At 42.9% G+C, this 22,841-nt stretch overlaps 1 protein-coding gene across 1 annotated transcript in view; it reads right to left on the bottom strand.

Annotated features, from left to right (window-relative positions):
* Positions 1-12,889, bottom strand: part of ABHD17C (abhydrolase domain containing 17C, depalmitoylase) — a 30,710-nt gene extending 17,821 nt beyond the window's left edge. Inside the window, exon 1 of the mRNA XM_005504101.4 lies at positions 11,469-12,889. Within this exon, the coding sequence (XP_005504158.1) occupies positions 11,469-12,001 (533 nt within the window). The 5' untranslated portion in view covers positions 12,002-12,889. The remainder of the gene's footprint in view (positions 1-11,468) is intronic.
* Between the last annotated feature and the right edge of the window lie 9,952 nt (positions 12,890-22,841).

Genomic DNA, 22,841 nt, shown 5'->3' on the forward strand with positions numbered 1-22,841 from the left:
CAGCAGTGGATAGTGGACAACTGCTAATGCAATCGCTTAAGCATATTGTTTCAGTTGATGTTGAACTAGTAGAAACTATCCTGTAGATGCATCTCGGAAAAACAAAAAAGAAAAATGAAAGAGAAAAGAGAAGCAGCTTCCTGGACTATGACATTATTCATCGCCCTGTTTGCTTTATCTGTGATGCGGTCCTTGTAAAGCACTTTATTGTGGTATCGCTACAGAACAACAGAATCACAGAATCGACTGGGTTGGAAAAGACCTCAGAGATCATCGAGTCCAACCCTTGGTCCAACTCTGGTCCGTTTACTAGATCAGGGCACTAAGTGCCATGTCCAATCTCAGTTTAAAAACCTCTAGGGACGGCGAGTCCAGCACCTCCCTGGGCAGCCATTCCAATGCCTGACCACTCTCTCTGTAAAGAATTGCTTTCTAATATCCAGCCTAAATTTCCCCTGGTAGAGTTTAAGCCCATGCCCCCTTGTCCTATTGCTGACTGCCTGGGAGAAGAGACCAATCCCCACCTGGCTATAACTTCCCTTCAGGTAGTTATAGAGAGTGATGAGGTCACCTCTAAGCCTCCTCTTCTCTAGACTAAATAACCCCAGCTCCCTCAGCCTCTCCTCATAGGTCTTATGTTCAAGTCCCTTCACCAGTCGTGTTCACAACCGGTTATGCAGGAAAAAATCTCAGTAATTCCAGTGCAGGCCACCCCAGCACTGAACTGCTACCAATAAACCAGCACGGCATAAAAAAGTCTCGTGATGCTGGAGATTCTATTTTTGAAATAACAGATAACAGTGCTTCAAAAAGTAGGTATATTAATGTCTACATTATGGCCAAATGCCAATTTGGACAGTAACATTTCAGCTATGGAGGTTTTCTTGAGTTCACCGTTTCATGACACACGCGCTTTTAGTTATAAGCTACTGCTGTTTTCTCCCCCAATGCATATTTTTCATACTTAGCTCTCCACATAGTTACATTTTACAAATGAACAGTGTTTCCCTTTCTCCTAATACCACAAAGCTTCCAAGACAGAGGCAAAATATAAATATTTAATGAGAATTTGAAAAAATATTTAAGGAAGAAGCCTGATCAGTTCTACAGGGAAGAGCAGGAAGGAACAAAGTTCACATCAGACGATTGCCCAGAAGCACATGGGAATAGTGGAAGGAAGAAAAACAGTAAGAAATGACAAACAATGCTTGCTGAGTTGTCCTCTCCCCCCTTACAATCTCATTAATAAGATCAGAATCATTTTGGTTGGGAAAGACCTTTAAGATCGTTGAATCCAAATTAGCCAAATTTAATCTAACATTCCTTCCTTTATTCTGAGTTAACACTCACTTCATAATAATAAAAAGAAAAATATAAAATTGCTGTGAATGTCCAAGAAAAGAGTAATAATCTTCAGTTCAGTTTCTGCTGCTGAAGCACAATAAGTTTAGAACTACATCCACATTAAAAACATCCAGGTTTAACTTTCCTCATTATGAACATTATTGAAGTGGACTTTTGGATGGAAAGGGTAATTTCCTAAAATAATTGGAAAGTGTCAGATCTTATTTGTATCAATAGCGTCTGTTCAATTCTCTACACAAAACTGTCTACAGATCTTAGATGAGCTTTGACAGAGGGCATCCAATTTGGAAGGGTGGTATATTTGGCACCAGCTCACTTAGTCCCAGCAGAATAATAAGGGATATAAAAATTCAATAAACCAAGGAGAATTTACAACCTCCACACCCTCTACAAAACTGGGTGGACATTAAGGTTTTATGACTATCTTATCTTCTACATCAAGAATTCAGATCCAAGTTGAATTCAAGTACGTTGCCATCTCCATTCTTCGTTAAAGCAAAAACAGTTTACAATAATGCCTTTTTTAAAAACACAACTATATTTGTGCTTGGATTCCTCCGCAGACAGTAGTTTCTGCATTATCTGATTGATTTTTAGTACAAATTTCAAAAAACAACATTTTTTTTAAATGCACAGGGAGCTTTAGAGGCGAACATGACATTACATGAATAAATAGCAAGAGCTCAGAGGAGAGGGCAGAGAGTTTCTGTACCAGAGAAGTTTGAAAGCTGGCAGAGATTCAGCAAAAGTCAAAACCTTTGAGGCTCACTGGTCAGGCTTAAGGCTAAAACACCACTCGATGCCTTGAACTACTGTACTAACACCTGAAAAGGTGTTTCTTGCATCAGAAAGAGATGCCTGTGATGTCTGCCAAGTCACAGTGTAATTATTAACCAGTGTGAGGCAAAGGTTACATATTCATCAACTAGTAGGCATAAAAATAGCAGAACTGCAGCTGAAACACTGCCCCACCTCTTCCTACAGCTCTGGTACAGTTGGTTAAACTTGATAAGATGTTCATACCCACACTGAAACACTTTTTCTGTAGTATTAAGACATATTAAAAACATGCTTTACTAGAAAAATAGACAAACTTTTTACAGTAGGGAACAACAAAAGCATTACGAAGAAAATACATAACGCAAATTAATATACAAGTTGAAGTACATTCCAGTCTTAGGGGAAAGAGGAGACTGACTGGCTCTTGACCAGTGGCCTCAAGGTAAGAATTGTCCAGGGAACACCTCCAAAATAAACATTATACCAAATTAGCTACTTCAATTTAAAAAAAATAAATCACAATGACACACCAAAATATACACACACTTTAGTGAGACATTAATCTATAGAGAACAACTAGCATGTTGGAGAAGGCTTGTGTAAATTTGCCCCAGAGAACATGCTTCAAAAACAAGACCATTTTCTTGAAAGATGCCACTTTCCCCAGGCAGTCATACAGCCAAATGAATTAAATGAATTAATCAGATGTTGGGGAAGACTATAGAGAGATGGAACAAAGATTAACATCTGTACAGACAAACCAGTCCAATGCTTAAGGCAGCAAGTTAACTACTCAAAACTTCCTTTAAAGTGCAGATGGTTGTACGTACCATTTTGGTTGCAAAATGCTTAACAGAAGTCTACTCCCATATTACTATTGGCTTCTATTTTGCACGTTATTAAGGCTTGCAGTTTATTGTAGAGTGCAAGAGTTAAGACAAAGTGTCTTGTTTAATTTAGTATAAATAGCCATTCAGGTTCATGGAATAACGATAAAATCATCTGAACATTATCTCAGTTTATCTGTACACTGGAAGAAAAATGTATAGCTGGTTTTGCTTCTTTGCTGATATTGAAGACCATTTTTCAAGTTCTACGAGAACACCCAGAGCAAAGCTAACTAAAAGTCAGCAGAGAGGAGGAATGTCTGGAAAGATCCTATAATCTGAGCAAAATCCTTTCTAGACAACCTTATCTAAAGAGAAACATTTCAAGCCATACTATTTAAAGGGTGCTTTCCAAAGAAACATGTTGAAGTTGGTCTCAGACTTTTCAGACTTGTTGGATCTCATCCATTACTCCATAGTTGTTCATTTGCTACAAACAAAAAGAAGTGGCCATGCCATGTCATGAAGTTAAATTTAACTGCTCTAACATACTGGGATCTTGAGAAATTTGGCAGTGTCCTGTAAAAAAAATCTGTTTTTTCAAATATGTTTGAGCTATTAGCTGACACCACATGCCTTGAGAGGGGTTATTTGCCAGACACTGATGTATGCAGCTTGTTTCAGCAGCATGCCTTGGCTGATAAACACTGCTCACAAGAGTCAAGGTTCTTAAAGAACATTTCTATATGTAAGCAGGATTTTTTTTAATCAGGCATGGTAACACAGATGTTCCTAAAAGCACACCCCGAACTGTCTAAACCAACAATTAATTTCAAATTAACAATTTTAAAAAGCTTTTTCATATTGAGTACCTAGAATGCCTAGAGTACTCATACAGAGTACCTAGAAAGAATTGCAAGAGATTGTGTCGATAAATAACATCAGAGTCAGGAAGGCATACATGAAGTTTTTCTAACGAATTTGCAATACCAAAAAATACAGCAGCAGCACTTCGAGATTACCTCTAATTTAAATTTTTCCCCCTGGACTTTGAGGCAAACGTACTAACTTAAAACCTCATCTTCCACATCAACATCACTTATAAACCCACATGGAATTCCCCTCTTTGAAAGCAGAGATTTTACAGATTTATTTTGTGATTGTAGGGATTTTCCCAAACACATGCACGTGTTCATCAGGAGACACGAAACCAAGGGTGGGCACTGAGCCAAATCCCACTGTTTAGCACAGTTTTGTGCCTTTGTATTATTTGGTCTCATGGTCAGCAAACCCAACCACAATGTTTAACACCAACAGGAGCACCTTTGTTCTGTAAAGCTAACAGAGTGGTTAGAAAAATATTGGATAAAGATATGGATACAGATAATGCCAGTATAACACTGTTGTTATACAACTGGCCTATGTTTGCACCTTTCTGAGATTGTCTGCGGGTAGCACAACTTCATGTGCAAACATGCCACAATAACCCATTTTTCTCAAATTAGCCTTTGAAATACAGAACACAAAGATGTTCCTCAGTCCTTAAGCTGACACTGTGCACTATTCATCCCATTCTACATTCTTAGCCTTCTATTAAAAGCACCTTTATTTCTGTGTTCATACAGATTTTCAATCACACACTTCCATTGCTCACAAAACCTGACACATTAAAAAACTCACACCAATAAAACACTCAGTTTGAGAGCAGAAATGAAATTTAGCATGGTCATCAGATATCAGGCTGAGCAGGCAAGACCAGCATGTGTCATTCATCTAAAAACTGGAAAGCAGGACAGTCAAGACAAAGTCGTAGCAAATGGGCCACTGAAACTGCTTATTCAGTTGACAAGTTACAGTCTCGAGCAACCTCAACTATCCACTGACTCTTATGGCCACAAGAGGTTTGCCCACCTACTGTATGTTAGCCTACATAAACTCAAGGTTCTGGAGTTAGACAGAAAACAATCCTTAATTATTTCTATTTCAGATCAATATAAACAGTCAATATATACTCAAATGAACATGAAAAGACATACAAGAACCACCGGTGTTCAAAAACTGGAAAGATGTGCCTTTCCTAGATTCAAGAAAACACAAGGAACCCCTCATCTTGCACCCAGATAAGCACTTTCTATTTATCTCAAGCACAGTGGCAACTGAAACTCTCTCCTAATCAACAGAGAAGGATTTCTGCCCTTTTTAGGGGCTAATTGGCCAAAGCAAGTCTGCATGTGCGCATGTTAGGTACAACATATTCACAGCTTATTTTATGACTCATTTCAACTGCTTCCAATGCAGTCTTGTAATTGATTTATATTTGTGAGGGAGGGCAGAAGGGAGTGTTAGTTATTCAGTAAATTTATTACCGGCTTTAGGAAAGAAAAACACCAGCTATGTTATTTGTTCATTTAATTTATTAGTGCTACATGACTTCAAGACTGTTGTCATTAAAGCCAACATAAAATGAAACTAAGGAACTAATTTCTTGATATTTTGCCTAAAAGTGTTTTTGGGGCAGGGTTTAACAGTTCTCCACCAGGCAAATGCTGTATTAAAATGAAATATGAAATTCAGACATATGCTACAGAAGTTGGGCTCCAAACAGCTAATTGCTTGTCACTTTGTCCTCATCCATCTCCACGTGAGGAAGCATCACAGGAACAAAAATACAGAAAACCAAAAAGAACCTGTTCTCTTCATTCAATATGGAAATATAAATATCCATTTGCTCAAGAAGTGTCAGTTTTCCACATAAAACCACTTGCTGGCAGATACACTTTTGTTGCTTGAAATGTTCTCTACCTATACAGTCCTGGATAGCACTGCTAATTGTTTTTTTTAATTTGTTGTTTTTACTTACGTTCACAAGTAATAAACTATTGGAAACTTAGCCCAGCACTGAGAAACACTGCAAGACAGCAGAGTAACAAAGGATAAGTGTTGAACTATGGAGGGATTTTTTGGTTTTGAAGTTGTGATGGACTGGAGATTGACTCCAGCTTCAGAGCAAAAGCACTGAGGTTTACACAGCCCAGCTCATCCTCCCCTTAAGAACAAACTGTGCTACCAGCAACATGCACAGGTCACACAGTTGCCCTCAAACAACCAGCAGCTCAATCTCACAAGGTGACACACTATTCAGAGCGAGAACAGGGAGAAGCTGCCTTTCTCTGCCTCATATAATTCACGCCATTTAGCAGCACTAAAAGCAGACAGAAAACCTTAGTCAGTTCAGCACGCAGGATTTAAAGAACGTGGTCCTCTAGAAACCTTTATGATGCTCTGGTGGTGTTGGGAACCAGGTCCTACCACCTTTGTATGGCAGGTTAAACCCACATCTCCAGTTCAGGCAGCTGAATTTCAGGACTATCTACACCCCAGATAAAAAGTATAGTTAGCCAAAGGCTCTTTGGTAGGTTATTTTTCTTCCCAAATAACACTAATTGCAAAACATTATCGATAGTGAAAAACCTCCTTTTTTTAAAAACAAAACAACAAGCTTTGATCTTGCAGCCCTGACAGCAATGGGGAAACATTTAACACAACTGTTTTTACCTCAGTGACTAAACCATGAAATAGGACCAAAGCTCAGTAAACATTTTGAATAACTTCAAATATCAGAGCACCTGTTTTAAACAGTTGTTGGTATTCGTCCCTGGGAGGCTCATCTGAATTAATCTCTGCTCACTGCACAGACAACAACAGGAGACTCTTCCGTATGTTTCTATTTTTGAGCAAAGTTGTATGCAGTTTTTCTTGAAGTATTGACTACAGCAGGTAGAATAAGTTCAGTTTCAGAGTTTAAACAATCCTTTGCAGACACCACATCAACGTTATTAAAAAACTGGGAGTGGGAAATACCCCAAAGCCAATGAAAGAAAAAAAAAACGTACCAGGTGACGCACCATGAACAAGAGAACCCTGTAACTCTGGGACTATTTATAGTGACTCTGCCAAGCACTGCCCATGTCAGGAATTTAGTTGGTATCTTTTTATTGAAATCTCTAAGTATTCAATCCAAAGAACTCAGGTTAGACCACGCACAGAAACACAGTGTTAGGAAAAGAAATTTCTGTTGCAAAGCAAATTAAAGCAGAAATTAACTATTTTTATGAATCAAGGTAAACCCCCCTGAAGCTATTATTTGCCTAGAAATCTGTAACCACTTCAGCAAATCAGAACAGAGACAAACTAAACGTACACAACCTCAGAAGATTAGTTATCACTCCAGCCTAATCCAATTAGGTGGGTTTCCTAATTTTACTCAAATGAAAATGGTAACACTTTTCCATCAACTCCTGCAGAGGAAACAGCAATAAGAGGATACTGATAATCAGCACCACAAATAATAACATTCTCATACAATAAAAGGTTTGGTGTTGCGGGTTTTTAACGTTAAATTTAAGGGAAAAGTAACAACTATTTAAACAGTCTAAACTATCTGCTATCCATTGATCAAAAGCCCTTTAATTTTACTATAGCATTTCACAATTCAATTCCTTTCATCATCTTTACCAAGAAGCTTAATGAAAAGCAGAAGTGATCTAATGCTCTCCTACAAACTTAATGACAAACTCAAATGTACATATTTTGAGAATGAAGGATTTAAACATCACAGTATCTATCATTTATCAAAAGCTCAAATAGAAACAGAACACACTAGTTTATATTGTGCACCATGAAAAAACATCAAGCTGTATGTTGTTAAATGCAACAGGAACAGATCTTCCAAGCTATTTATTAACATTTCTTCACCTCTTTCAATATCTCTAAGATGGACTAATAGGTTCTCCTCTTTGAAACTGCTACAGAAGCAGCAAGCAGGGAAGCAGTAACTTCTTTCATTTGACTGAGATTTTTAAATATTTCACAAGTCTTCTCCACATTTTTAGAGAACATACGAATGTATTTTAATATAAATAGCATGCCATCAACAATGCAGCCATGGTTTTGTGCTTAAGCACTGTATCCAAACCCTACGTGTGTATCCTGTTTTCAAGTACTGTACATTGTCTTAATGTAAACATGTTAGAAGGTTTAACCTTCCCACGTGGAATTCAGGAAAGGGGAGGAGGATGACAATCAAGGCCTTCTGTGCAGATGTTGTACTAAGTCAATCAGATATTCGGATTAGAGTTAATCACATCTCAATAAAAAGCAGAAACTTAAAACCATATGGGCCATGAGAGAAGACAGAGTCTGATACAGCTTCTGTTCAATATGGCTCTGGAACAAACAGAACAGAAACAGACCAACCTGCCTAAAATGAAACACCCACAAAAAATGGCATCTGAAACAATGAGACAGAAGATTCTTTTCGAGAAATATTTAGACACCAGATGGAAAACTGTTAATCAAGTGGAAATAAATACATATAGAAGCCCAAATTAATTACCTACTAATACTTGATATTGGAACTAGAGCAACCAATGCTACAGTTAGAGCTCTGAAGGAACACCTATAAAAACTCGTTTCAAGGGAATAAAATACGTCAACATCTTTACCTGGGCTGAAAGACAGTTAGCATTCAAACTTAATAACTAGTAAAATTATCATTTAAGAGTATACTTATTCATGAGGAGAGATATTCATTTGATTAGAATTAAGGAAAATAGCTTACTCTTTACAGAGATTAAAAGAACTGAGAATAGTTGACACTGGTTCTCCAAAGACAGGCTGATAATTGAAATTGAACAAAAAACTTGATGATTTTATTTTTCATCTGCTATCCGCAAGATAGTTTTATAATAATTTGTTACATAAGGTTTGATACCTAAGTGTGTATGTGATAGCAAGACCGTCATTTCAGTATCTTGAAAAAATAATAGTCAAAATTTGCAGCCATGTTTGCGACCACAGTCAGCTCACCATCATTTCTACAATTTGTCAGCAGCCTGTTTTGACCAACTGTAGGGTTAATTTCCACCTTACTCAGGGCAACTTTCAAAATACACTGATAAATTAATATTTGCTAAGTATCAGTGGTATTTCATAGACACAATTGGAGAAAAAAAAATAATAAAAATCTCAGACTTCCAACATTTTAACAATTCCTTTCTGGTGCCAGGTGGAACATGTGGTGGATTCAGAGGAGCAACAGCTTCCCACAGACTAAATGCTTTCAATGGCATAGTGAACCTCTTCTATTTTAAGACTTCACATTACAGTTCACTACCATATGACTACAGGACAAATGCTAGGAATTTGCATTAAGAATGAAAGAATACACAAACCCTTGGAAGCTACCAATGAACTGCTGCAGCAGAAGTGGTATAATATGACATTTTACCTCAAGAAGCAGACTTGTATTTTTTACAGTAGAGTATTTCACTTGATTGTGAGCCACATGGACTTAGCAAAAAGGGCTAAGAAATGATCAGCCTTGTAAAGTTCACACTACTGCTTATAGAACTCATCATCAGAATGACTATTGTTTTGGCTCATATGTTTTATGAAGACAGTTGTCTATTAATAGACAGAATTAATTAACTTTTTTTTTAAAGTTCACATTTTACAGTAACTGATTTCTTTACTGGGCATCTAAAATACTGTAATATTTCCTCTCGCTCCTGGAAATCTAACCAATGATAACACAACTACTCTAACAGTGCTCTCAAGGTAACATCAAGACGTGGGACTCACAAAACTGGCAGACTAAAGAGTTGGGAAATTTCAACCCCTCAATTGAAGGAGGAAAGCCAAACCTAGACCTCGTACAAACTACAGAAAGGACTCCAATATAAAACAATAAACTTCCTCTAGACACACTTTGACAGAAGGAACTCAATTCTCTCAGAGCAACCCAGGCATGCGTTGGCATCAACAGGCTTCTCCAAAAACTTAAGTGACGGAAGCTGTTGTTTCTGGATCCACGTAGATCTTCAACACGTGCTAAATGCCTGTTGAGGAGCACTTCCAGGCAGATATGAAAGCACTTTTTTGAAGCTCTACAAGGCTTTAATGAAAAAATATCATTCAACTAAACATTAAGTGAAACAGAGAAACCAGCAACTGAAGGACAAGCATTAACTAGGCTTGGCTTAGACACAGCACTTTTCCTCTCTTAAACCTTATTTATATAATCCATATGCATAACAGTGGCATTTAGTAATTTACTGTGCATACAACATGTCAAAATTATTTCTTTACATAAAAACACATTCTTTTTAGTCAATCAATTATTTTTTTGAGAGTGTACCCTGGAAACCAAACCCAGAATCCGGTTTACTCGCCGAACAGTCAGAACACGTGCTATGAAAGAGCAGTTTCCCCCTAAACCTTTCTCCCCCATGCTCTTAACCTGACTTGGGCAGGTCACTGTCAAAAGCCGTTTGGACTCCTCAACTGATCAATCCCCAGATCCTTGAAAAGCCAATTATCTAAATTAGAAACAACTCTTGTCACTATTTCTGAAGCTGGTCCGTATCCCCAAGATAGACATTAAATACTCAACCCCAGAGCCAAGAAAAGAAATTGCTCAACAGTCTTGTCTCTTGCCCTGCTGCAACAATTTAAGCTTTTTAAAGCTCTCCCTTTCAGGATATGTTCTGCGAGGTCCTACTTTAAGAACCACTTATGCAACAGCAAAAGGAGCTCATTGTTTCTGTGGACAGAAGACGCAACAGAGGCCCTGGGATGGCAACGAGTTGCAGCAAGGACCCGGAGGCAGCAGCTCTGCTGAGGACTGCCTAGAAGCCAAGGGCTCCCTGTTCCTACTGGCCATGCCGTCTTGACAGAGTCTTCTCATTGCTGCTCCATCCCTTTGGATGCCACCTACTTCAGCATCTCCTCCTGGCAGAATCCCCAGCTCTACTTCCACCTGTCAACACCTTTTCCTTTCACCCCTTCACCTTACCCAATTTGGTAAGAGTTGTTTGGCTGCCAAAAGAGAAAGATTCCTATGTCGCACAAGCTTGTGTGAAATCCCAGATGCATCACAGAACACCAGCAGCTTCTTGATAAGTACTAGCCAAGGCTACTACCAAATTCAGTCAAATCTAGCTCACCGGGGCTACCTCTAAGCATAGACAGTGGTTGGCCAGTCTCAAACAACAGGGGTTTTGCATTCTGCAAGCTCAAACTGCAACCAGTACAATATCTCCCGCTCAAGACGGAGATTTTCAGTGGTGAAGCAATGGCTAACATACAATAGAGCTGAATAAACCCCTAAATTTAGAAAAAGCCCAAGAATGAGGGTTTGTACGTCACAGCATGTTTTGGGTTGGAAGGGAAAGATCATCTAGTTCCAACCCCCCCGCCATGGGCAGGAACACGTTCCACTAGACCAGGTTGCTGAAAGTCCCTCCTTTTAACAAACGAAGCCATCCAGCAAATCGCATTATAGCTGTTGATGCAACATTTGGTGAGGCCATCAAAATAACCCAAACCATCTACAAACCCTTCCCCTCCACCTCTCAGCAGGTTAATTGTGCAGACATTGGACTTACTAGGATTAAACAGAGATACAGAAATACCTTGTCCCCAGTATCCATTTACCTTGTCCTGAGGGCCTGCCAGGCTGCATCAATGTCTGCATACAGGTTTTTCTCAGAGGGCTTGCCGGTGCTCACCCCATAGCCAGAGTAGTCGTAAGAGAAGACGTTGCAGTTGATGCGGGAGCCAAGGCCAATATAGAAGCTGCACATCTGGCCCAGGTCCACAGCGTTACCATGCGAGAAGAGCAGGGTGTACCGCCCAGTGGGGGCACAACGTACAAACATGCAGCCCAGCCTGTTATCTCGAGCCGTGCGGGAGAAGAACACTTCCACAGCATCCAGTTCCCGCTGCGAATACTGCCAGTCCGCCCGCTCGCTCAGGTGCAGACTACAGGTGCCTGATCCCGTCGGGGTCCCTGCCCCAGCCGCCGCCCCGGCCTCCTGCTGCTGCTCGGGCTGCAGCACGGTGTAGGTGGGCTCCGGGGGCAGGAAGGCCAGCTTGGCAGCAATACGGCTGGGGCAAGGCGGGCAGCAGAACAGCCAGCAGAGCTCGCCCAGAGAGAAACCGTTCATTCTGGGCCCTTGTTCTGGCATCAGAGACACTGGAGAAAAACTAACCTATGCTGGAAAGAAGTCAAACCGAAAGCGACCCAGAGCCCTCCTCCAACGCGACCTGCGCACCTTCCTGCGAGGCTGCCAGCTGCCCTCCCACAACGCAAACAACGGCAGCCTTGGAGGAACTACAGTCCAGCAAAAATAGTGCAGCCCTTCGCAGCCTGAAAACGTGCTTATAGCAAAGAAAACACACAACCCCACAAAATACAAATGGAGTACGAGCAGCCCTTAAAAATCCCACAACTAATGCTACAGTAAACGCGACCCTCTAAAGCACCACCCTAGATCCCCTCAAAGAAAATAAATCCCGCGTACATGCACACATTTATAAAATAAATCCCCCTATGCTGGGGCTCAGTACCTCGCTCCAGAACCACAAGCAGCCGCCCCCCGCGCCCGAGCCGGCCCAGCCGGGAACATGCAGGCACGGGCCCTTCCCACCCTGCACCGCTCGCGGCCCCGGCGCCTGCCCGGCTCCACCCGCCACAGCCCCGCGGCCCCCGCAAGGCAGCAAGGGGGCCTTCAGCGCTACCGCCCCCGGCCCAGGCAGCGTCCGAGCGGCGGAGGAGGAGGAGAAGGGGAAGGCAAGGTCGAGGCTCAGCCGCGCGTCGCCGCGGGCAGGGCCATGCCGGCTGCAGCGCGCAGTCAGGAGCAGGCAGCGGCCATGTCCCGGCGCCCTCCCCTCCTCGCGAGCCGCACCGCTTCCGGGTTACGGGCGCGGAGCGGGGCCGCCCGCCGCAGGTGCCGGCGGGTGACGAGGCGGGTGAGGAGGCGGGTGCCCGGCGCTGCCCGCAGCGCCCGCCGCGGCTCACGGCCGCCCCCTAGGCCCTGCGCCGGGCGCCCGGCAGGTGCGCGGGGAGGGGAGCGAGAGCCCGTGGAAAAAGCCGGAACACAAGCACCCGCGCGGGGAGCGCGCCGCCTGGCCCTTTAAGGGAGCCCCCAGCCGCGGTCACGTGCGGCAGGACCGCTCGCGCCCCCCTCCCCGGCCGCCCAGCTCTGGCGCATGCGCGGCGGGGCTGGGGGCAGCGGGCAGCGCTGAGGAGGCGGGAAGGGCGCGGGGGCGATTTCGCGCCGCCGGTGGTTCTTTCCCCTCCCGGCGTTCGGTGCTCGGGCCGCCCTGACCTCCCGCAGCCTCTGGGACCCTCTGCGCTGCTCCCGAGCCCTCCAGCTCCGGCGCGCTCGGGTGACCCTGAGGAAAGGCCGTTCGCTGCTGAGGCCGCGTTCTCCCCGCGCAGCGCGGCATTGCGGGCCCGGGGCGGCCGGGCAGGGGAGGCTCTGCTGGTCGCGCCAGCTGGCAGCGGGAGTTTCACTCCTAGACAGTTGCCCGTGTAGTCATGCAGAAACGGGCACAAAGCTGCTCCTCGGCTGGCAGCATCCAGAGCTGCGCTCTCCCGGTGTCAAGTGTTTGTGCATCCCAGAGCTGAAGGCTGTAGGGACCTCTAGATCTGTTAGAACTGGCTGGAATTGGTCAGTGGCTTCAAGAGTTATGACTGAAAAGTCACACGTTGCAATTGCAGAAGCCTCATCGCTTTGGAGAATCAGGCTAATTACCCACATCGCAAATAATTCATCGAATAAATTAGCAAATCATTTAGGCCATATGGCCGAACTCATGAATCACAGCTTACGGCTCAGTGTCTCCAAGTTATCTGTTGGTCCAAAGAGCCCAATGCAAAAGATTGCGTGCAAAAGACAAATGGACATATTTATTCCGTTACAAATACTAGTTATAACTATACCCTTAAATGGCCAGCACTCTGTGCTTGCTCAAAACAAAACTATAACGTAGCAGCCCAAATGAGAATATAGGGGAAATGATACCTGTGCAGCTGTACTTCCAATTCACATACATCCAGCCAGTGCCCAGACTTATGGTATGGCGTGTACATCCACCCCATTATGGTGCTCTGTGAATGCGTGTCCAGGACCCGACTTACTACCTATGAGGAACAAACTTTGAAAGAAGAACATTGTGCTGAGGTCATTTCATTAGTGACAAGCCTGAGACGAACTTCTCAGTTCTAACGGTTGCCAACTCTAAGAAAGTTAGTTCAAAACCTGCATACAAAAGAGTCAGTCATGCGTGATACTCCTTTTTCTTTGGAATGTCAGAAGTTGGACCAACCCCCAGCCACGTCAGTCTTCCGTTTAGTTTTGCTAACAAAATCCTAAATTCAGACAGCAATAATTGTGGTTATGCTGTTAAGAGAGGAAACGGAGGCCGTTCATCTCCAACCAGCATGAAAGTGAGGCCAGCGTGAAATTGTGGCCTCTGGCACGGATGGACTTTTCTTCCAGAGGACAGGGAACACCTGGTTTAACATATGTGTCCCAGGCATGTCCTGCTGGGAGGGTGACAGGGCCCAGAGATCAGCTGGGTCATGAAGCACGTCCCACCCACTGGCGCTGGGTTCCTTCAAGTGGCACAGACAGCCAATGCTCCCAATGTACAGACTGTTCAGACGTCCCATGAAATGGTGAAAGTGACTCCTGCTCCATAGAATGTAATAGAAAAATCTGGATAAAGAAAATGCAGAATAGATAAATGGGGAACCCTGTGAAATTCCTTGGGGATCACAAATGGCTTCAAGCTCCACCTAAACTGTTACAAGAGGCACTTGATATTCTGGGGGAAGACTGATACAATCCTGAGAAAACCCTGAATATACCCTGAGAAGTGATTTGGCTGATGAGATCTGAGAAAAGCCTGTCTGGTGCTGCAGCTCCACATCCTTCTCACTGCACACACACTGAAACCAAGATAAGAGCTGGAATTTGGGCACGAAGTACCAACTGAAAGCATTTCTCGGAGCCCTCTCAAAGGCAGCATCACTTGCCTGGAGCCAGACAGCAAAGGCTGTTATATCATGAGTAGATTACTACTCCAAAGAATAGACAATTAAAAGGACAATATTTCCCATGCTCCACCCTGGTCCTTCCTTAGGTCATGTTTGTAATAGTGAGATTAAAGTGTCCGCTTTGAATCCAGGGGGAAGCGTCATGAAATTTGCTCCTTGAGTGAACTGGGCTGCGCAAACCTTGTTAGTTATTAGAGTTGCTTCATTGTTCCTTTCATACGCTCTCTGTAGCTTACATTAATCTCAATCCATCTCTCATACAATAAAATAGTTCCTGCACAGTGGGTGCCTCCTCAAGAAAGATAACATTTGCCAAAGTCTTGGAGAACAAAATGAAGAAAGGAGCAAGGGGGAGCGACTGAAGTGGAAATCACATTGGATGAGAAGGATGGAGAAGAAAAAGGAGTTCTTGAATACTGCTGCAATCTCGGCAAGCTGAAAACACAGTATCCACAAGTTTGTAGCTCAAGACAGTAAAGGAATCAGGACTCAAAATTAGCACTCATTTAGTGTGCATCCTGTATCCTGAGTTGTCAGAGACCCACAAGTGCGTGAGCGAGTGAAAATTAAGACAATTTTTATCCATCCATTTGTGTGCTCCTTTGGTTGCAGTCAGATCTCTCAACCTCCCAGGATCCACGGTAGCCCTGGGGGCTTGTGTTGCAGTTTGAAGGGGTGGCTGTGGAAGGCTGGGCACAGCTTCATGCCCCACACACGTCCTATGTCACCCTGGCACTGCCCAGAGCTTGGCTTGTTCTGACAATTTAGACAAGTCTCAGAGCTGTCCTCGTTAGCGTAGCCCGCCAGAGAACCGTGCTGGCCACTTCCACTACCACAGATAGCTTTGGTTCCTCATAGCTTGCTTCCTCCTTCCTTCAGCCACCTCTTTTGCTAAAGATCTGACACTTTCCCTGGGATGAAGATGTTTCCAGGATGTGCAGATCTTCTGACATCATTATGTCCAGGTACTCAGCTGTGGTGAGCACAGGAAAACAATGGATGGGGAGTGTTGCAATATTTCTCATGCTCAACATCTGAAAGTGCAACTTGAAGAATAGCAGTTTGGGATCTTTGTGTGTTCCCCTGGATACTACTGCTTCAGTCCAGCAGTCCCTCTTGTCTCATCTCTCTCTTGCCTCAACCCCATACTTCCCTCTGCTCTTTCTTCTCCTTTTCATATTGCAGCCAGCAGGCATCTGCATAGTTTTCACTTGACCAAATACTGTGAAAATGCTCAAGAAAAACAAGTATTTCTGCTTGTTCTGTTATGGCAGAACTCATCTTTTTAATGATCTGTAAATAAAGAAGTCCTACTGCTGTGCCTTGTAACTTAACGTGAAACTGAGACTCTGTGAAGTACCCTGTTTCTTCACTAAATGTTAATACATGGCCTGCAAGGGTAGAACATGCAAGCATTTAATAATAAACAAATTGTCAAGCCCACTAAAAAATGGGAAGTAACCCACTGGAAAATATGTATCTATGAGACTTTTACTGTCGGCCTTTAATTAACTGTTGATGGACCCAGAGAGATGCCTCAGGTGAGCAGAGAAAATCTTCAAATAGCTACCAAAAAGGTAAATATAACAGATAGAGTCCAGGTTGGTTATGTCTTGATTATTTCCACCATGTCCTGTAGTCTCACCATGCCTGTTGCAAGGGCAGAGCACTTCACACTCCCCTTCCTTTTCCTGAACACCAGGCAGACAAAAGAACAGGCGAGAAGACAGGCTGAAGGCAAAGAAGACACCTGGCAGCAGCAGCGCTGTGAAGATTATGTGTCTGAAACATTAACCACACCTGACTTCTGCTGCCGATTGCCAACTGGGTGACTATTACAGCTGGATAAACAGCCCACATCTGGTACCTGCACCTGTGCAACTGTCACCTCATTGTAGAGCTGGCTACAAACACCCGATTCAGACTAGGAAGTTCCTCAAGGCATTATCTGCGTATTTCCTGGACAAAAAGTGCATGGAGACTGCAAGTATTGTTTCTTACTGCTCATGTAAGTTACTATCTGTGTGTCCCAGCCCTGTTTTCTGGGCAAAGGTGTTCTTGAAGAAAGGATTTGAAAGTGAAAAATTAATTTGCCATACACATAGAAGAGGACCCTTCCAAACACAAGAGAAGCAGAGGTAGTGAGAAGTGGTGTGTCTGTAAATGACAATGCATGGACAAGAAAAGGTGGCATCAAGAACTTACTGGAGACATCTACCATTCTTGTGGTAGTGAGAAGAAGATGAAAGGTTGTGTGAGGACACACTGAAAGCCTTGTCAGTGAAGTCAGGAATGCTGTATGGGATGTGCTACAGGCACAGCATTAACCAGTGGAGTTAAAAGAGGGATCATATGATGGGGCTGTATTGGAGAGGCCACAAGAAAGAACCTGTGATGCGGCCAAAGCTGATAGAGGATCGGGATTTGAAAGTGATGCCTTTGTTACACACTTCGACCAGCAGCAAGGAAGGAAGGGAGAGTCAGGGCAGTGACTGCTGCTCCTGGGACATGACGGGTCCTCCGCCTCACAGACACCAGCCTCCCTCTTGGCAGCAGTGCACCGGGTTCTTTTCCAAGATGCTGCCATAAACAAAGCAGGCACTGGGGCCGTGGCTCTTCATCCACCCTTAGTGGCCTGACACAGAAGCCTTCTCCTCTGCAGAGAGCTTAAGCTGGTCTTCATGCTTAGCGTGGCCCTGAAGCTTGAGAGGGTGGTGGATGTTTCCAACCACACAAACAGGGCACCAGACCCTGGTCTTTAAATTAGTTGCCCAGGGTAAGAAAGCAAAATACAGCTATCAGTAGATGGCCTATACTTATGTTTTTTCTGTTGGATGTATTCTTCCCTGCATTGTGCCAGTGGAAAGAACTTAAATTTCTTATTTCTTTTTCTGCAGCTGAGCATGATCGTAGCAATTTCCTGCCATGTAAACCCATGTAACATTAAACTTACAGATCTAGATGGACAAAAGTGCATCAATTACTTTACCAGAAAGAATTAAAAAAAAGGAAAAGTAAAGAAAACCCACAGAGCTTGAATGATCGATTTCTTCAGAAACACGAATCCAAGATAAATGACACTATTCACGGTTTAAAAGAGCTTTCTCTGAGGTTTGCAAGAGTTTAATCAAGACCCAGCTATCCTCAGATTTGCTGTGAATATAGTATGAGAAGAATGTGAAAAGGAAAACAAAGATGTACAAACATCAGAACTTATGGGAGGGACAGTGGGGGGTGAAGTGGCAGCTATGTGATATACAGTGAGGGTTTAGACTCTTGATTTGCAGTGACTGCATTTTATGCTTGTCACTGGCAACTTGACATTTTAAAGATATGTTCCTGACTGCTTTTTCATGTCAGTATCTTTGTTCAGGCTATATCTGGTCTGATGAAAGGAATTTCAATTAAGGATGAAATCCTTTCCTTACTGTATTGAAATGCAGAGGGTGGGAGCAGCGGGAGAATGGAGCAGTGGAAGCTCTATAGAGAGTTCTTAAGGCATCTTGCTGACACAGGACAAGATAGTTTAGGAATGCCTGGGGCAGTGCACTTTGTCGCATGGTTTTCTGTTCCCTTACAAAGAAGCAGTGTGCATTCACCTTAGCGTCTACTGCCTGAGGCCATATATCATTCAAACAGGGGGCTAAGGGTTTAATAAATCCTGGTCTAGTTTAGTCCTTAAGGGAATAGCAGTCTAGAGTCATTCAGGAGTGGTGGGGGGGGGTGGGGGTGGCTGCAGAACCTGGTGAGAAAAGGCTGATTTTTGTCCTGTGAAAGTAAGCAGTGTCATGGGAAGTGAAAGGGGTTGTAAATCTGTGTAGCTATATTGGGAAGAACTGGGCTGAAGCATAGTGAAAGCATTAGGGAAAAGAAGCGTGAAAAGATACATGGATGTGAAGACTGTGCTTGAAAGAGAAAAAAAAAATGAAAACAATGCAAAACCCATAGAAAAAAAAAAAAAAAAGGAATACTAATTGTAGAAAACCACATCAAAACCACTTTATCTACCTTGCAATCACCTAATACTTGGGGTGAAAGGCAAATCAGTTCCCTCTGAGCACATTCACATTGATGTATTTCTCTTTTCATTCATGTCCTTGTTCACATTTTTCCATCCTATCCCTTGGTGAGAATTTTTATTCTGCTGATACATCCAGGACGCTCATTGGGAGCCCTGGTCTCCCACTGGGCTCCCAGCAGCTGTGACCTTCAGAGAGCAGCTGATTCACACTCCTCTCCCAGCCGTGCATTCAGCGTGGGTGTAACAAGCGTGCTGCAAAGACTCTGTAGGACATCTGTATGGAGGCTATGACTGCTGCCTTTGTTGAGGTCAGAAACCAGAGTACGCTCTGAGGCATTGCTACCAAACAAAATCTGGACAAAGCCAGAACTCTCTGTCACTGCGGCTAGACCAATAATCAAATTATCAATTAAAAGCTAGTTTGTGTATGTCTACAGTGCTACAGAGTCATTAATGTGACTGAGGTGCAGACATACATTTCATTCATTACAATAACTCAGCTATTAAGATGATCCAATTTATCAGCAAGAGCCAGAATTACTGTTCATGTGGTTTATTCTCATGCAGATATTCGGGGAGAGGCTGTCACATATGAAATCCCAACCTGAGTATCTGCACACAAGTGCCAAACCCCACGTATGTCACAGGAACTGAAGTGGAGAACTTCCAAATTCTCTTGAAATAATGTGGAACCTCTGATGGTTTATCACATCAAAACTAGAACAAGTGGTTTTTTATGTTTCCTCATTTTCCAGAAATCACCAGAAAGCATATGCTTCATTTCATCATAAACCTCCAGGGGATTTTCAAGGTCAGTGGAGATAAAGCTCAGGCTCCCGTGCATGAGTACTGGTCATGTAATTAAAATAGAAAAGTACATTTAGGCTTATGCATACTGCTGCCTGTCAGAAATCAGCAATGCTTTACTGAAGCATGTGTTCCCTTCCAACTGTCTGTCAAACGAAGACAATCTTCACATCAAGACTCTGAACCATATTCTTCAGCTGGAATTAATCTATTATAATCAGCTCAAATTTCGTCTTTTTTTAAGTACAAGCTCAGAAGGGCCAAGGGTGTTTTTTTATTTCTTCTGGGAGGTATACAGATTTTTTTTCTTCTCAACATCGCTCGAACTCAGTTTTCTCAAATCGTATAAACCAAAAATGCCACCAAGTCTGAGACCATCCCTGGACTCACTGAAGGAAACATAAATCTGAAAACGAGGTCCCGTGTTTTCACCTGCAGCATTTGAGGCTGGAAAACGGACAGCCCAACTCTCAAGCATTACCTACTCCTCCCTTCCTTCTTTTTAAGCTGTTATCTCCCCTATTCTCCACTAAAAAACAGGATAAAACCTGTTGTTCTGGTAACACACTTTTATCAGTGCATAAGGAAGCAGGCAACTGAGCTGTGGAACATATTGCCTCTTCTCCGGAGGCTGCTTTACCTGTCACTATGTGCTGGTGACACTCTGTTTGCCTCCTGTGGCAACAACAGCAAGAGGAAGAAGAGACGCTGAGCTGCAGAGTCCCCTGCGCTGCCTCAGAGCCGTTCGGCTGGCAAACTGAATTCCCACACATTGCCTTTCAGTCATTGTGGCTTCTGAAAGATCAAACCCTGATGTTTGTAGTCTAGGGAAAATTTCCTAGAAAAGTCTTCTGTACTTGGTCTGTAACGTCTGAAAAAGAGCAGTACAATTACATCCAAGCATGGAAGCATAAAATGTAGTAGAACTGAGTGACCTTTTCAGAGGTCTCAGAGTCCTGCTTGGAGACCAACCCAAGCCATGCCTAACATGTTTTAACCTGTTCTTAAACACCTGTAGTGAGGCAACCTCAGGCAGCCTATTCCATTGTGTCTCCATTCTTCCCATTGGCATTTTTTTTCCTTAATTTCCAAGCCACATGTTTCTATGATTTAAGCCCATCACTACCTTTCCTTCAACCAACATTTCTAACAGTCTCTTTTCCTCTTTGCAGCAGCTATTTACGTATTTATCATTACTTCTGTTCAGTCATCCAGATTAATGCAGTTCCTTCAACTTTTCTTTGTAACTTCTGTTTCTGAGTCATTCCTGTTCTTCATCCCTCTCAAGCTGACCCACAGCTGTCCCCAGGCTGGATCTGGTAACCCAGCTGTGGCCTTACTCACACTGAGTAGAATAGTAGGATGATCTCACAGCTTATAGACTGCACTTTCACTGATCTATCCCAGTATGAGGTTTGCCTTTTTCTTCCTCCTTTTTTTTTCTCTATTTTTTTTTTTTTAATTAAGAGCTTCATTACACCGCTGGCTCCTGTTGAGCCTACAGCCCAGTCCAGCCCTCTAGCCAACTGCTGCTCGCTCTGTTGGCTCTTTACCCCATTTCTTTGCAATTGATTATTCCTACCAACAGGCAGAACACCACAAGTTGTCCTTATCAGGTTGCATTTATCCTCTGCTAATACAATCAACACACTCAGCACCTGCAGAGTTGCAAACAAACACGGCGCTGAGTCCAGGGGCCAGGCTCAGGTCAGCCTTGCCTTTTGAGGAAGAACTTCATATTCTTGTTTTCGGACCGCTGCTTCTCTCTAGATGACACGCATTGATATGGCTGTTGGTCAGCCAGAATAACTGAGAGGGGCTATTTGAGACCCCCTTTTCCTGGCCATGGGTGGGCAAGTTGCTCTGCTGTGTGGCAAAATGCCAGCCCTGCCCACCCCATAGCCCACAAGTCAGCCCTCTACACCTGAACATCGAACAATGACCGGCAGAAGCAAACTCTCGCATTTCTCTGAAGAGAAGAAACATTTATATTCTTTTTGACTCACATTGCCAGAAAAAACAAACAAACAAACCCACAAAAAACCTATCCTATGAAAAAATAACCATTTCCCCCCTTTTTTTTTTCTTGAATCTGGTGTGCAACATCTGCTGTTATATATAAGGTACCTTACAGGAAATATGCTTACTCAAAAGATAATTTTTTTTCTCAAGTGCATAAAGCTTTCCACACATTTGTCCCTAATCTTCCAAAACCTTGTACTGTTTTATGTATAATTATCCAACTTTACACATACAAGATGTCTGGCAATACAGAATTGAGCAGAGCTGGCCTAGTCATTCTTTATAGCTTTGTCTGACAAGGGTGTCTAAAGAGATGTCCTGCTAATCACTTTGACTGCAGGAGGCTGGGTATATAGGTAAAAAGAAACTCATTATTCACTGGTGAAGTAGCAGTAATGAAATTCAATGACAGTGATGTGGAGGCTAAACCCAGAAACAAAATAATCGAAATTGCTGTGGTAGCAGATTAATGTTAAGTATGCAATTAGAGACAGCAAAATGAATGAAAAAGGAAACAGATGTAAACCAGCTTAATAGTTATTTTGTATCTTCTTGCCAAACGTATCTTCTTAAGGGTCTGTTATTGCTGCTTTTAAATCTCTGCTAACCAAAATCTATTGGATATGAAGAGCAATGACATATTCCTTCAGGGGTTACAGCTCTGAGGTTCTGCCAGGCTAAGCTCATTGCAGTAATCTGCCAGGATGCTAAATAGTTAATGAGGTAGCAACAACCACATTTATAAGAAAGAAAAACAGTAAATGGCCTGTTCCTTTTGGCTGAAGTCTTGAGGTTTTAAAAATTAACGCCAAGGTAGTGATAAACTACATGGTAATTTCCTGAGGAAAGATTAGAGGCTTGTGCAGAAGATAAACCCCATAGCATATGTTTGCCTGCCTTGGCTTTCATGTATTAACTGTATATATAACGATGGTGTAATTGGAACAATTCTGTGACGGCCACAATTTGCTGAGCGCTGTCCTACAGCTAAGCACACATTCCTTATTCTCCCACAACCACAAGAATCTGAATATCTCACTGCTTTCCCTGTGTTCAATAATTAAAGGCAGTTTGGTGCTTGTGTCTGTCAGCGGGTAATAAAGACTGGAGT

The sequence above is a fragment of the Columba livia genome, chromosome 11 (genome assembly GCF_036013475.1).
Source record: "Columba livia isolate bColLiv1 breed racing homer chromosome 11, bColLiv1.pat.W.v2, whole genome shotgun sequence".
NCBI classification, from domain to species: domain Eukaryota; kingdom Metazoa; phylum Chordata; class Aves; order Columbiformes; family Columbidae; genus Columba; species Columba livia.